Raw genomic sequence first — 17,157 nt, forward strand, 5'->3', positions numbered from 1 at the left:
ATTGAGGCAGAGCCAAGTTGAGCAGTCACCACAGGCCCATGACAGTGATTTCACTTCAAATTTAGACAGTTTCCTGAGCCCTCATCTGAGAAACCCTCACTTTTTTCTTTCTAACATACAATAAGTGCACATTAGGGAGGCTAAAAATATAAATTTAAAAATATTTTGCTACCAAAATTCAAGACAATCTACCTAAAACTTATCATTTAGGCAATGGCATCAGTGGCTGCCCTCTTTCATGAGCAGATGTCTTGTCTTGGATCAGCCCTCTCCATAAAAGTAGACTCACGCCAGCCAAATGCTTTTGCTTGGAAAGCCTGGTCTTTGGGAGGCTACTTTTTTTTCTTCCCTTGAGTCACATGATCAAGCAGTTTATAAATGCCAGGATGTATGGCTGGCCTTCCTTCCAGCATCTTACATGAACTCATATATTTTCTCCCTAAGGCTTTTCTACTGTCATAACTCTGCATTCCCTCTCCAAAGGGAATCCCCCCTATCCCAAAGGTGGTTAAAAAAATCGAGGTTTTAGGATACTTAAGTTCAGAGCACATCTATAGACATCTATTTTTTTTAAAAAGGACTCAATATTCTACCTCCCATTTATTTTCTAAATTCCTAATTTTTTTCAGGGTTTTCAAGAGCTCAGTACTCTATGCACCACTATGAAAGATGCTCTCCTGCTTTCTCTGAACTGATGGATGGCCTGTATTTGGCTCTGAGCCAGCGTGGGTAAACCAATTCTTCACAATACAATGTGGTCAGTCATCAGTAAGTACTTTGGCAATATAAAACACACTTGCTGTTCAAATTCTCAATACTGTCTTCACTATCATCATTAAAAACTCAACTTCAAAAACTGCACTCCTTGCAATTTATCTAAAATAAAAAAAGATACTGCAGGGTAATAAGTACATCTTCCTTCTCATTGCCTATCAAAAGAAACCAACCAGGACAGGTGATTTAAATATTTAAAACATACGGCAACGATTACATTCTATGATGGACTCTATTGCATGCTAAGTTTTAAAAATCATATTTGCTCCCCCCACAGCTGAACAGGTTCATAACATGAGTGAGAATTACTTCGCAGCCTTAGGCCACACTAAGTCTCCATTAGTTGATCATTTGCATGTTCAAGCACAACTGAAGGATGGCTAGAGAAATTGATACTGTCTAACTGTAAAGGGTTCAGATTCAGCCTCTGATGCCAAAACAATTAATTGTTTGCTCTGCCAGCTGGCAAATTCAAAGTATTATGAATGTTAGATTATCCACCAGAGGATATCTGTTCTGTGGACTATACCACCTCTGCTCCACCACTGCGCTGAGCCAGAAGGATGCCAGAGCCAGAAAAGAGGAGAGCATCTGAACAAACATCTAAATACAAATGATCTTGAAAGTGGCTATTATTTTACATTTCCAGTCCCTTGCTTCTTCCTTCCAATGGTAGAACTAATTATCCACTAACTGCTTTGGCTTCTTTAATTCTTTACATTGAAGATCTGCAAATGCAAAATACAGCAGACTTTTACAAATCTATAGACTCTCACTCCTTTCATGGCTGGATGTCTGCCAGATATTTTTCCTTGGAAAATCCTAACTCTCTTGAAGCACTTACTAGCATTCTTTTGTAAATCCTTCCCTTGTGTCAGGCAATTTTCTTTTTTTAATACCAAAACAGACCAGTCTCAACTCATATTCATTTCTAAATCACAGATTATCTAGTCTTTTGCCATTGAGGTATGTGGCCATTTGAGGCTGCTGACAGACCTCCCTTCGTGGGCTTTGTTTGTTGGTTAAGTATGTTCAACTGCTGACTTGGCAATGTCAGAAAGAACATTTTCCTTTGCCTCAAAACAAGAAACTCTGAGTGTTAAGGTGCTGAGCTAGCAGTCTAGCAGGGAGCTCTAGCCACAATTAGCCAACCGTTGAGCCAAACCATAGGATTAGACATATAATGGATACCATACACTACAGCTACTTCTAGCATATGAGTTACAAGGATTCCTGAGAAGCTGAGGTTAATGAATGAGATTTATCACGAGTGAGGTATCAAAGGGATATTATTCTCTGGAGGGCCCATCGGTGCTTAGCATCTAGAAAGTATAGCTTGGCACAGTGTTATCTGATTTCTTGAATTTATTCTCTGAAGTAGCACCTTAACACTGGCTCATCTATCTAAAATCAAAAACAGAGCCTAGAAGAAACACAAAGACAAACTTAGACACCCTCCATTATCGCTGCTGCACTACGAAATGCAACCAAATCTTTCACTGTCATTGAATACCAGAAATACAAACATTTCCTGTTTTGCAAACTTTAGTTGGATGGCTAACACGAAAAGATAGATAGTGAACCAGAAATATACAGATGAGAACTTTGATTTCTACACAAAATACAGGGGTGGTCAGTTAAAATCACCACATCTCATGTGAGGGAAACCAGTGGCATGGAAGGGACAAAAGATGTAAAGTTACTGAATCATTACTATCAGATAATTAACCTAGTTTTTTTCTCTTTCATTAAAATGCTAGAGTGATATACTTAAAAGGAGAAACTCTTTTTAACTGCCTTTTTTGACTGCCTTGATATTTTAAAGATAAAAGTCAAAATAAGCCTTGGCTACCCAGTTCTGGGCAATGAAATAATTTCAGATTTTGGAAAGAACTTGGGGCAAAAAATCCTAGAATCTTGGAACAATAGCTTTTAAATGAGGTATACTGAGGTGTCTGGGGAGGGGAGGTGAGAGGATGGGGAGGATATGCTGACTTGACTGCTGATTCTAGGCAGGAAGGATGGAGGGAAGTGCTGGGAACAGCCTTGTAAAATGGGAAAGGCTGAATGAACTCTCACCCCTGGCAGTTAAGTCTCACTGCTGTGGGCATCTGTGTGGAAATTGAGGCATGGCAGCAGTGACTGGGCTACAGAGCAAAGCAAATGGCTGTGCGTTACCACTGGTCCACGTGCCATAAGATTGCTGAGGCTTGGTTTACAATTTAACTAGCCCTGGGAGTTATTTTTTGTAATAGGAATGATTAACCAGGCAGAGTGCTCGATTCCAAAGAGAGGACTCGGGGCTGAGGAGTGGGAAGGGGCAAATAATAGAGGGGGAACAACTGCAGGTGGGTGAAGCTGTAGAAAATGAAACAGCGGTGGGAATGATGGTGGTGGCTCTGTAATTCCACCAGGTATCCTTAGACTGTGATGTTTTCTACTGCAGTTAAGGTGGTAGGAAATTGAGACAGGCACCTTTTCAATTGGATACAAGCACTTTTGGTGTCACCAGGCCTTGTCCACACCCCTGGGTCTTAGGATGGCTCTGCATTTTATTTAGAATTCTAAGGAGCCTCAAGGGAGTCACAGCTGCCTAACCTGTTCCAATGCCTTGAATATAATTGAAAGTACCCCGAGCCTAAATTCATGTTCACGGGGACAACACTGGCCTGTTCTACGTACATAACATTGGGAGGAGGCATGAGTGTCCAGTTATTTTAGTACTGGTGGTCTTTACAAAGGAATGCATGAAAATGCACATATAGCTTGGAATCTTCCCTGGTATGTAGTCAAGACTTGGTTCCCTTTACTATTGTTACATATTCCAGAAGCCTAAAGCACCATCACTCATGGAGGTGGCATCTGGGTAAGAGGATTAGTTAGGACCTCACAAAATGTGAAATTCCTAGTCATTGACTTTGCTTAGAACTTCACTAGTCATTCATTTCAAGGAAGCTGGAGAAATCTTTCCTTGCAACTAACGAATTCATGGCAAAGTCCTTGTCTACTAGCTAACAAACGCCATCTGGAAAATTACCCTTCTTGCAGACAAGGAGAAAGCTCTATAACTTATCTTTGTGCACTTCAAAAGAGTACCAGGAACAAGCAAGCTATAAAATCAACCTCTTTAAATTCATTTAGAGGAGACTAACCAAAGCAGCATTGTCTTATAATCAGGTATTAAAATTAACATACACATACACACACAAAAAACTAATAATGCTAAATATTGTAACAGCAACAAGATAGCATTTGAACTGAATTTTCACAGTCTGGAAAATACCATTACTATTTTCCTTCTGGCTTTCTTTTCTGTGGTTGGAAAAGTAAAGCCCCTTAGTTTACACTTCATCTTCCACCAATGACAGTTAAGAGTCCAAAAAAGTGACCTTTTCATGAGTTTCCTGCAGGCTATCAGTCAGGATGGTTGGGATTTTTCTTGCATAGTTTTCAGTGATTGCATATTGGCTAACAATTATGTTTTAAATTAAAAAAAAATCTTTAAGAAAAAGAAAAACAATTAAACCATAGCAATCTTGTTTACTCTTTCATGAAATCTTCCTAATGCAATACCACAGAAGCCTAACTGCATTTTCTCCTAAACAGAAGATTAATTTCCAGAGATTATTATGTAGTGCAACTGGTTAACCTGTAGGAAAGAGACAAAACACTACTATAACTTTACCATCCAATATGGGAAATGTGTTTTGGGTACCCAGTTAATAAAACATATCCATAGTCTGCAATGTCCTTCCTGTTTTGTATCCAGCACAACCCTGTGATTCTAGTTGAAGAGAATGGAATCCGGATCTTGGTTTGCCATCTGTGCTATGTGCTTTAACACATCCTTCTTGGTAATGATTCCAAGCAATCTCCTAAAAGACAAAACAAGAGAACAAAACAAAAATGAATCTGTAGTTAAAATGACATTCTCAAAGGTGACACTTTTCCTCCTCAGCCCTTTTCAACTTTGTCTTTGACCGCTATCTGAACTTACAGATGATGAGATAATGTACAAGGATATGTGTAGCAGGCCAGTGGGATAATGCATGGGTCCCTCAACATGCTGCAAGCATTTCTTACCACTAGGTCTCAGATCCTGCAGTCTCCTCTGGTTTAAATATTCTGTACATACACGGATCTTACTTGCTTTTTGCCACCCAGTTCAAATGTCCCTCTTCCAGAATACCTTCCCTGATCCTACAAGCCAGCAATAACTGTGCCCTCTGCCCAGCAACAATGTTTCCCCCACTTGTCTTGTTTGCGGTTATGCTATATGCATTTGTGTGTTCTTAGCTTCCCTGTAATACTCCTTTTCCTGTCTCCTTGGAGTCTAGTGGAATACCTTCTTATATGAAGTCCCAACATTCAGTGAATGTTGAATGAATCAGTTAGGGAAAGCCCCCATCCTTATTTAAATCCTGCAAGACAGCAGTTACACCATTCAGAAATTTTAGAGGGTGAAATTCTTACGTAACTGCTGGATTAACATAGCATGTTCAGAAAAATATCCACCCTTCTCCTCAACTTCCTTTCTTTTCCAATTAAAAAACAAAAAGCATGGCTTCCTTTACTGGATAAGAAATATCCCAGAAAGAAACAGCCATGGCTTTGGGAGTCAGACTTGTGTTTAAAGCCTACCTCTACTATATATTAACAGGGAGCTCTGGTGAAAAGGGCTCTTTAAACCTTACTGAAACTTTATTTTCTCATCCTCAAATAATAATAACAAAGGTATTGTAAGGACCAAATACTATACATATACTACTTAATACTGTTGTAATTTCAGTGCTACCTGTTCATAAGAAAACAGCCATTTCATTTGTGGAGGAGGAACTGAGTTATTTATAATGTGCAGCCAGCAGTTCACAGCTCTCAAACCCACCTTCTTCCCCAAACTCATTTTCTACTAATTATGATGATAAAAGAGACACACCCCTCTTCACCTCAGAGCTTCAAAAGGCCTATAAATGCTACTAATGTTCGTGTGAATTAGGTTCTTCTTTCTTTATCTCTCTACAGTCTTTCTCCCACAATCCAATTCACCCTCACTAAAGAGCTCTCACCCATTGTGTGTAACCAGGCACTGCCGCAGTCCCAGCTTGCGGAAGATATCCACGACGATCTCCATGGGGGTAAGGTCAGTCACAGTGAAGGGGCTGAGATCCAGGATGTTCCGAAGCTTTAGGGTGGGTGGAGTGTATGGTGGCATCGGAGGAGAATGCTCAGTGAAATAAATGATGGACGTGCTCACAACTCCATCTTGTTTTTTCCGAGCATTTTCTATTGGAAAAGTAGAAAAAAAAGTTGGAAATGCTATTTCTATCCTTCTGGCCCCTAACTAGCCCTCTCTTGCCTCCATCTTCCTCCATTTCATGAATATTTATTTATTTCCATAGTGGGTTCCATTATCCCCTTTCTGAAATCCTTACCAATTGAAATAATGAGATCTCTTCGGAGGACAAACCCCACAAGTCTTTGGGACTCCCGGGATACCACTACTGGGAAGCCACTGTAAGTGGTTTCAGTGATTATGGTCTCGACATCTTCCACAGTCATACTGTCCTGAGTAAGGACAGTCAACAACGGATCATTTCTCCGGGGTTTCATCACATCCATTGCCAGGGTCTTATGAGCAAACTCTTCTTTGGCTTCAAGAAAGGGATATCCATTGAGACGGATGTGGGCATCATAGATGCCCTCCCTCCCAAGAGCATCTGCCACCCACTTGCTTGTCATTGCTGCAGCCATCAGAGGCACAATGTATTCCAAGCCACCAGTTAGTTCAAACATTATGACAACAAGAGAAACAGTCATCCGAGTCACCCCACCTGCAAAGAAACAGACATAGGCTACAGAAGGCAGGAAAAGTACAGGATTCATTACAATTATCAGTCTGTTACAGGCCCCATTCAGGAAAAGCTTACTTACCAGAAACATGACTAAAAGGAGGCTGACCTAGAACTGCACAGACCCCAGCAATGCATTAAAGGAAGTTTACAATGGACACGAGTGAGGTGACTCAAAATCACATCTACAAAAGTACAAGATGCTTTCTTGATTCTTCTTTTTGTTTTATTTGTCTGTTACTCTCCCCCAATTATAAAAGTAATTGCAGAAGATATCCACAATTTGTGTAACATTACAGAGACTAGAGGTTCTCTGGGATGTGTAGGCCCATTGTGGAAAATTCAGGAAAAAAAAGTATATAAAAGAAAGTCATTATCTATAAGCTCGCTATCTAGAAATAAGCAGAGTAAAATTTTTGAATGACTTTTTCAAGTTGTTTACTATGGTTTTACATAGGTCAGCTCATATTATATGTTTAATTCCCCAGTGTTCTCCACCCACACTTCATGTTAGGAACATTTTGTATATTACAAATTTATTTAACACTGTATTTAAAGATGTTAAATATCAACATCACATTGAATGGCTGCATAGTATAACATTATATGGATGTACCATAATTTATTGAACTAGTCCCTTACTGTGCACATTTACATTGATACCGACTTTTTGCTATTATAAATAATACCATGATGAACATTCTTGTGCATATAGTTTTGTCTAAATTTCTGATGATTTCCTCAGTATGACGGAATTATTCTCAAAGGGGAGTAATGTAGATATATGGTAAAGAATGCTTTCTTAAAGCACTTGAAAAATGGCAAACCCAACAGGAAATGGATGGCCACTTAAAAAAAAAATCTGCAGTCAATTGTGTTTAATATCCCTCTTCTTTATTATGTCACCTGGGTAGCAACTTCTTTGAAATCAATGCAAACACTACTCACCTAAGCAGGCTGCAGCCCCAACCATTGCATAAAGGCCAGGGGTGATACAATCAGCTCCTTGGCTACACCAGCTATTGAAGATGGCCCAGTCATGGTGGTAATAAGCCAGTTGTTCCATTCCTACTCCTAAAAGCCGACCTGCTATAGCACCAACAGCCATGCTAGGGATAAAAAGGCCAGAAGGGACCTGCAAAGAGAAAGCAATAGATGGTTAGCGAGAAATGATGGGATTGCCTGGCTTGTGTAAGGGCAAGAGGGTTGATCCTCTGCAAAGCAAACAGGCCAATGACAATGTAACTATGCACTATGCTAGCAAGTGGCTGTAAAGATTTGTGTAACACTACAGGGACTAGAGGTTCTCTGGGACGTGCAGGCAAGTATGACTGCAAAGAAGCTTACCCTTATTCGGGGTCCATCAGGCTAGAGCCTGAACTCTCCAGACCAACACAGAACTGGAGGCAGAAATTAAGCCTTTCCCAAAGAAAAAGGAAAACAGATGGAGTTTCTCATATATGCAGACATTTTCCCCAATTTTGAATTCTTATCAACAGTAATTATCTTTTATTGACTATCTACCATGTTCTATGCTGGCTGCTCTACAGACAAGATTTTAGGAGGTAGGTGCTATTATTCCCAAATCACAAAGAACCTAAGGTTCAGAGAGGTTAAGGAACTCACCTAAGGCCAAAATTTAGTAAATACTGGTGCTGGGCTTTAAATGTAATGCTCATAACAATTCTCATGTATTGAATCTTAACCTATTGCTCCCACAAAAATATGGCACATGAGGTTTCAGTTTATTTTGTCATGCTATAAAGAAAGATTAAACAATTAAAATTTTTAAATGAAGTAGTGACTACGGTTGCATCACAATACAGAAAAGAAGCTCTCATCTGTCTCCCGCTCTTTGTTTTTGACTCCTAGGATACTATAGTAAATTCTCAATTTTCTGAACTAAGAGAGGGAAATGATGACAAGGATAATCAAAACAGCAGGTTAAATTTTGGCCTTGGGTATGTTTCTTAACCTCTCTGAACCTTAAGTTCTTTGTGATTTGGGAATAATAGCACCTACTTCCTGAAATCTTGTCTTTAGAGCATCCAGATTAAATAGCCTGTGTTTGATTTTTGGCATACATTTGAATCTGAGTGGGTCTGATGATATGAAAATTCATTTCAAATTAAAAAAGGAAGCCACAGGTGAAAATTAACTCAATAAGTACTGCAAAACTTTCCGGGGTGTTGAGGGGATAGAGATTACAGTACTGCCTAAACTGAGTTGCTATCTCTAATTCCCTGGTTTGAACCTCCATTTCCCCAGAGAATATAGGGAAATAACTTGGTAATAATGGGGTGCTAAAGACACAAATAAATAAAAATCTAGGAAGGAGGAGGAAAATACATTAATGAAATGTCTTTTCTGGTTTCTTGTGAAGCATAGAAATGATAATGGGTACTGAAAGTAAAATGTGCTGGTCTGATGTCTGCTTTTGACAGTTTAACTATTAATTTAGGATCACCTGTGAAGTTCTTGCTAATTGGACATTGATACCAACTATTAAAAAACACATTTAGCTATATATTGGGCTAAACCATATCAAATTGCCATTTTAGTGGTCAAAATGGTTGAATATATATATAATATATATAATATATATATAAATATATATATAATATATATATTATATATATACATAAATATATACATATATACATATATATATATATATATATATATATATACTTTTTTTTTACTTTAGGGGTAAACTCTAAAGCCATTTTATAAGGACCAACACTATGTTGTCCAGATATTGTTTGAATACACAATGCACCAGAACAAATACCTCACCATCCTTTTTTGAGGGACAAAATATATTTTCCACAGAAAAGAAGATAACATTTCTACTTAAAATCTCAGCACTGAGGTTTGCATTTGGCCTAAAACTAGGCTTGGACAATTTTAGATAGAGGTACAATTGTCTAAAAAGTTATGAGGGCATGTGGGGGTACAAATGCTTTGGGGGTTGAGGAATAACATTGGGTAAAGTTGGAAGCGCCACATGAGCTATGAGGATTGTATGATATCTTGGCTTTGCCCTCCAAGCCCATAGCCACACATTCACCCACTAAGTAACAAAAGAATCTCCTCACCTTCATGCCAAAGGTGAATATAGTAATGACAATTTTCATTATGAGTGTCAAGGCCAGCTGCCACATGGCACGGTAGACTCCCACACCAGCCGGTCTGTCAGGCAGTTCATCCCCCTTGCTTGTGTTGAACCGGTTCTCATAATCACAGAGCTGGGAGGAGTCCAGAAGGCCACAGTCATTAAACAGCTCAGAAATGAGCTCACTTGTGCTCATTCGGGTGTATTCATTGGGGAAAGCCAGGATGGCAGTGATAGCTGTCACGACGAGTACCTCTATGACAGGATACTTGCCCAACTGGGTGGTCTTACGCTTCCGACACCAGGCAATGTTTGTGCGGATAAACAAAGCTCCCCACAGACCGCCAAATATGCCCAGTAGAATGAATGGCACAAGCTCAAAGAGATGCCACGGGGTATGAAACTCCACATAAAATAGAACCAGGCGGCTGTTCCCAAACGGATTGATGGAACGTAGAGTAAATGCTGCCACCAAGGCAGCAAAGAACGAACGCCACAAAGTTTTGAGGGGAAAATAGTAGCTGACCTATAAGAGAGAAGGCAAGAAAGCAAACCAAGTCAATATGCAGAAACTGTTTCAAGTGAAAAGTTGGTGCTGTGGGAATTATGAGTTGAGGATGAAAACTGCCCAGAGATCTCTGGTCACACAGAACAGCACTGAATTGCGCAGAGCATTTTGGGACTGCTATGTACATAGATACTGGCCCGATTCCAATCACATGCGCTACAAACAGTTAAAAGCAGTTACCTCTTCTAGGCTGAATAATACTCCGCCAATAGGTGCCCCGAAGGCGACAGATACACCAGCTGCTGCTGCAGCCGACAAAACCTACAATCCAAAACTCAAAATTAGCAATAGAATAATGCCACTTTCTTATCTTCAATCACAGTTTTAAAAGGAATGTTAGTGGTTACTAAAACATAAAAAAAAAAACTTTACATGTTCCACATCCAGTTTATCAAAAATGAAGTTGAATTTATATTCCCTTTGAGAGCAAACATTGTATGCTGGAATTTGAACACATGGTTCACATGCCTGAACAGGTAGAGGGCCTTTCCTTTGTAATTAATTGCGGTACGTGCTTTATTCCAAATTGTGCCCCCATCCCCAGTACTCCCAATTCCGTTACTGAATTTGACTTTGTAGACCTATTTACCACCAGAATGAAGTAATTACCATGATGTGTGTACATAGCACTATCTTGGTAAAGGAATGCTTTTTAAATGAGATATTAAAGAAGGCTCTAATGATACAAAACTGAAGTCACACTGGCTCACTGCTATTCAGGAGCTTCAAATATTCATACAATAGGTATCTAGGGTTTCCTGTACTATGTGTCCTACCCATGCCTAGTGACCTGTGGAAAGAATTAGGGAGGCAACTACGAGCAAGGTTGGGGATAGATTTCTAAGGGAAGAGAAGATCTAAGTATGTTTGGGTGTAGCAAGTTAAAGGGCGAGGAGGAGAGGGGAGGGGAGGAGCATGACAAACACAACAGATTTAATAGAAGGATAAAGTCATTTTATTGGATTCTGGTTGCTGTGGTGTTCTATATGATTTGGGGTAAGTAAGAAAGTATTTGAAAGAAAAGTTTAACAAAATTAAGAATTTTTGAAGAATAAAATGGCTCTTGGCAAAATACGTAGGCAGGTTTCTCTGGGAATGCAGGATGGCCCAGGAACAGGGTGAGGGGAAAGAGTGAGATCTCTGGTGCTAGCTGTGGAGGACTTAGAAATGTATGGCTATAATGGCTTTCATCTGAAAAGGACGAAGGCAGTCAACACTGGAACTTAAGAAGGGGGATCTCTGTGACTCTGTTTAAGATTAATTATGCAGGAGAAAAAAGAATCGAGGTGGCTAGTTGGTTTTAATTTTATGTTGAAGAGTGGAGTCTGTCTATGCCCTTCCTTATTAAATCCCTATTTTACTCTCAATCATCTTTCCACTTTGACAAGGTCCTGGGACACAAAAGCATTGCTGCCGATCAACAGGAAAAAAATAACTAAAAAGTCTAAATAAGCAATGGGAAGTAAACTAAAGATTCAACTATTCATGAGTCTAGTTAGAGAAATACATGAAATCTGTAAAGAGAAACAGCCAAATCAAACTCCCCTCTCATTTTATAAGGCATTATTTAAACAAAAACATCAATTTTATGTAATGAAAGTAACCAGCAATCTATAGTTTCAAAGTCACCTGTACCCGTGCAAAACGAGCAACAAACACTTCACTCTTGCCAGTTAAAATGGTTTTTTTCCAACTCTTTAGCTTCTGTTGTACATTATTCACATATAACAACCTCACCAATTTAATACTGCCTTTATGTCCCTCTACCATTTGTCAGGTAACTAAACAATCTGCTCAGCTCTCTCTCTCTCCTGCTAGCCTTCCTTCCTCTCCTGCCAGGAGCTTTCCCCCTTGAACTATCAAAATGTATTATTCCATATTTGAAATTTCAGTATCTTTGGGTTTCCTTCTGGGTCTTACAATTTTGTTTTGTTTTGTTTTGTTTTGTTTTTCCCAAAATAAATCACTAGGTTCCAATTTTGTGAAAACACTTTCTAATGAAATGACCTTGGTCTTGACCCATTCCATATGTGATTTCTTTGTAACTAAAGGAAAATAGAGCAAGAACCACTATTTCCTTAAATCCTTAATTATAGCAGGACAAAAGTAGCCAATGACTTGGAATATTTTTTTTAAATGTTCTTCCTCCTCAAAATGATATACATTAACAACTGCATAAACATGAGAGCCACTACAGAGATGCTGCAGTGGGACTAATTTAGCACGCTTAAGGCAAAAGGCATAGGGAGATTTAATACAGAAAGAAATGAACTGTGTGTGGTGTCAGGTAGAAATCAAACATGAAAAAGCCGGCATCTGAAACACATGCTGAATGTGTATTCTTTCACAGGAATAAACAACTTCTTTTAAATAATCTTTTGTTTTTGTAACTTATTTTGTAACGGAAACAGCACACACTTGTATAGAATTATTAAGTGTTTCCTTCTCTTTCACTACCACCTCACTTTCCCATTCACCAGATGTAGATATTTTTAACAATTTGGGATAAAAGCACTTTCTAGACATTTTCTTTCTAGGTACACACATACACACCTTTAAAAAAATTTGAATTATACTACACACATTATTCCAAATTTTTTAAAACCTAACAGTGTTTTCTACTCATCTTTTTATGTCAGTATACAAAGGGCTATCTCAGTCTTTTTAACAGTTGCATAGTATTCTATAGTATGGACAGAATATTGTCTATTCAATCAGTTCCCTGTTGACGCACACTGTGAGTGTTTCAGTTTTTCACTATTTGTTGACAAATGCTGTCCTGACTATCCCCATACGCCTTTGGGCATACACACATGCTAGGATGCCTGTAGGATAAATTCCTAGAAGTGGAACTTCTGGGTCAAAGGATATTTGCATTACTATTGGTAGAATCCCCAAATTCTTATCCCTAAGACTGTACCATTTATGCCCTTACCAAAAAATAAAAAATAAAAAAAAAACATTGAGAGAGAGACTTTTAAGGCCGTTTGTTATTACCTCTCTGCGCTTGGCTTCGTTCTTCCTGTATTTGTTGAAGCAGTGGCACAGAATGTTTCCACAGCAGCAAGCCACATGCACTAGGGGGCCCTCTTTGCCCAGGCTCAAGCCAGATGACACTGCCAGCACCAATGTGATGGTTTTGATAATCAGGGTCCACTTCCCCAAATAGCCCCTAATAATGAAACCACTCAAGATAGTTTTTATCTGTAGGTCAAAAAGAGAGAGATTGAATATAGACTAAGCAACTACACCAGGCTAAGAAGCAATAAGCTGGACCTCATTATAGAAGCTATAACTTTGAACAAGTGACATATAAATGCTTGACCTATAGTGATCTCAGTTTGGGAGGGAGCCAAGGAGCCCAAGAAAGCGAAAACTGTTCTTCAAGTTTTCTTTCTTTCTTTTCTTTTCTTTTCTTTCTTTCTTTCTTTCTCTTTCTTTCTTTCTTTCTTTCTTTCTTTCTTTCTTTCTTTCTGTCTGTCTTTCTTTCTTTCTTTCTTTCTTTCTGTCTTTCTTTCTGTCTTTCTTTCTTTCTGTCTTTCTTTTCTTTCTTCTCTATCTCTCTCTTTCTTTCTTTTTCTTTTCTTTCTTCTCTCTCTCTCTCTCTCTCTCTCTCTCTCATAGCTAGGCAAGGGAGTCTTTTAAGTATTAGAGTGTGTGTATATGGAGAAGGAGAGGTGAAAAGGGAGGGTATTTTCCTTACAGACTAGTATAGTCTTGATTCTCCGCCAGAAAAATTTGTAACTACGACTTGGTCAGGAAACAGAGAGGGGCAAGGTCATCTGGGTAACCTTAAATCTCAGTGGTTTCAGTCACTGTCAAGCAACCTAAACCCAAAATAGTTAGAAACAGAAGTTTAACTACCTTTTCTCTAGCCCAAATCAGGTTGTAGGAAATATAGCAAAATAGTTTTATTTTTTCTGCTCTGAAAAGTTGACAAGATTGCTATATTTTCAGGCCACAGTCTTGGGATCTACCCTGGGAGCTTCTTAGGTCGGGAGTGGGGAAGGCTCACCATGAACCCATAGGAGGCTAGGAATCAATGTCCAGGTGGCCCAGGCTGGGAGGAGACTTAGGGAGGACCTAGAAAGGCTCTACATTGCCTCAGGATTTGATCCTGTTTAATATTCATATTGTGCTATGTGCAGGAATACATATTAAAGGGTTTTAATCACACAGGATTCATTATTGTTAACATTTATAAGTCATTTTAGAGACTCACCTCAGGGATTCCGGAGCCACAAGCATAAGGCGCGAACACTTTGACAAGAGATACGGCAAGGAAGGCAAATAGGAGAGCCCAGAGGACGTACATGAAATAATTGACTATGTAGGCAAAGGCTCCCTGGAACCGGGGAAAAAGAAAGAAGCATGTTTTAGTTCAGACAGCCTTGGTGAGGCATGTAGCTCTTCTGAGGAATGGGTTTTCAGGAGAGGAGATCAGAAAGACAAAGACCAATATTAAATCACTCCAGGTGTTCCTTCCCTGATTGTCAGCAAAGCAACTACTGAAACACTGTCAGCCCACTTGCTGCTGAAAATGACAGGCTTTGCTACACCCAAAGAAAGTTGGCAATGGCTCCTAAGGGTGGGCAACAAGAGCAAAAAAAAAACACTCTGAAGCAAATTCATTTTCTGTACAAGGGCTTTAATAGGTTTTGTAGTCAAATATACAGTTGACCCTTGAACAATGTGGGAGCTAGGCCCAGGGCAGCTGAAAATCCCCATATAACTTTTGAGTCCCCAAAAACTTAACTACAGTCAGCGCTTCGCATCCACGGATTCAACCAACTGCAGGTCAAAAACAGTATTTTTGACCTGCAGCTGGAAAATTGTGGATGGCAATGCGAAAATACCATTTTTCAATCTACAGTTGGTTGAATCTGCAGAGGCAAATACAAAGGGCTGATTGTGTAAGTGGACCTGCATAGTTCAAACCTGTGTTGTTCAAGGGTCAACTGTGTATGATAGATATTATGTCAATTTTATTAAGAATCTTACCAGCCCTTTTATGGAATGGCTGAACCTTGGCTACATATTTGAAGTGATTGGTCCTAAAGTTCCATTAAATTCACCTTTGGCTACCTACCTTGGTGTCAAATTCTCATAGGAGGTTATAGTGTCTAAAATTCCTGGGTGTTTTTCCTAAAATACACAATTACATTCTGTAGAGAACGACCACACCTTTGAGAGAATTTTGCTGCCACAGATTCAGCAACAGGTTTATGCAGTAGAAAGTTTCGGGCTCTGATCATAAAACAAAACCAGTGAAATGCCAGATATCCCAAAGAATAAAATGGCAATAGCTGTTTTTAAAATGGAGAGAACATACTTTTGAGACTACCGCCCCTATGATAGCGAAGTCTGCTAGAAAAGAAATCTAATTTTAACCACTAATAAGGATTCACCAACATTAAAGGGTTTGCAAATAGTTCTCTTACAAAAAAAGCTATTTTGAACATTAGGAGATTATGCTTGCTGATAGCAATATTAGAAGTTGAAGCTCACTCAAATTACATGAAACACAAAACACAATGAACTTTTGACTTTTTAAAACATAAAATACTATTAAAATAATTTGTTGACCTAGACAAGGAGAACCAAAATGCTCAGGTTTCTTCTGAGTTATAATTTTGACACAGGTTTTCCATTATCTTAGTCCCTCAGAGGAACAGATAATTGCTCTCCTTTTGCTTTTGGAATGTAGCTGGGGAAGAAGACTCCAGAGGTAGGAAACAAAGAGGGAAAGGGAGTGAAAGGGAAAGTAGCTGAAACTGGCTAGAGGTAGAGATCAGGAGGCCAAGTTCTTGGCAGGAAAACTCTTTTGAAAACCCAGAAGACTTCCCCCAGGCAAGGATTTAATTCATAAAAAGGAAAGCCAGAATAATTTGTCACTTAAGCAAATCTCATGCTCCAGTTTCAAAGTTAGGGTTGGAGTGCTTAAACACACACACACACACACACACACACACACACACAAGCTGTAGCATGGGGGAACCTTGTGGTGATACAACAATAGTTCTATATCTTGATTGCGGTGGTAGTTACACATATCTACATATGTGATAAAACTGCAGAGAAACACATGCACACACACACACACACACACACACACACACACACACACACACACCCCTATGCCTGTAAAACAGGTGAAAAGGTCTATGGATTGTACCAATGTCAATTTCCTTGTTTTGCTACTGTACTAACATGTTACCATTGGTGGAGGCTGGGTAAAGGGTAGGGGGGGCCTCCCTATACACTTTTTTGTAACTTCCTGTGAATCTATAATTACTTCAAAAATAAGAGTGAAAAAAAAGCAAGGGAATCATTCACACACACACACACACACACACAGAATCACCCTAAATTCCAGTGTTTCTCTAATTTTTCTAACCAAGTACCTAATCCAGGAGAGTAAATAGAGACATCAGGGGAGGTGGCGGGGTACCCAGGAGCAGAGCTGAGATAGAGATTATGTTTTAACTTAACAAACATGGGAATTCTGCATTCCTTTTTAATGATTGTTTACGTTTAATTTTTGAAAAAAAAAATATTCTTCCAAAAAATCAGGAAAACCTGATAATCTGGGAAGGCACATAGTGCTTATGCTGTGGTTTCACTAACCCTTTGGCAAGGTGACCTTTGCCCAGTGTGAGAAGCATAGACTTAAACCCCTCCACACATATAGTATGTACTTACCCGTTATTGATCTCTTCCCCCAACCCAAAACATGCATAGTCATATATGCACATACACTTGTGTTTCTGACTTTACTGTTTTCCTACCCTACTTTTCCCTTGACTGATCCACTCTCATATTCTCTCTCCCTCTCTCTCTCTCTCTCTCTC

The 17,157-nt window shown here is 39.2% G+C and overlaps 1 protein-coding gene across 5 annotated transcripts in view; it reads right to left on the bottom strand.

Moving 5' to 3' along the window:
* Window positions 1–1,409: 1,409 nt before the first annotated feature.
* Window positions 1,410–17,157, bottom strand: part of CLCN5 (Cl-/H+ antiporter 5) — a 153,448-nt gene continuing 137,700 nt past the window's right edge. For all 5 annotated transcript variants that reach the window (XM_019631681.1, XM_019631680.1, XM_019631682.1 and 2 more), the window contains 8 exons: window positions 14,529–14,651; window positions 13,304–13,510; window positions 10,487–10,567; window positions 9,722–10,264; window positions 7,572–7,758; window positions 6,207–6,605; window positions 5,841–6,057; window positions 1,410–4,649 (listed from right to left, as the gene is read on the bottom strand). In XM_019631681.1, the coding sequence (XP_019487226.1) occupies window positions 4,559–4,649; window positions 5,841–6,057; window positions 6,207–6,605; window positions 7,572–7,758; window positions 9,722–10,264; window positions 10,487–10,567; window positions 13,304–13,510; window positions 14,529–14,651 (1,848 nt within the window). In that variant the 3' untranslated portion in view covers window positions 1,410–4,558. The remainder of the gene's footprint in view (window positions 4,650–5,840; window positions 6,058–6,206; window positions 6,606–7,571; window positions 7,759–9,721; window positions 10,265–10,486; window positions 10,568–13,303; window positions 13,511–14,528; window positions 14,652–17,157) is intronic.

The sequence above is a fragment of the Hipposideros armiger genome, unplaced genomic scaffold, assembly GCF_001890085.2.
Source record: "Hipposideros armiger isolate ML-2016 unplaced genomic scaffold, ASM189008v1 scaffold_1032, whole genome shotgun sequence".
NCBI classification, from domain to species: domain Eukaryota; kingdom Metazoa; phylum Chordata; class Mammalia; order Chiroptera; family Hipposideridae; genus Hipposideros; species Hipposideros armiger.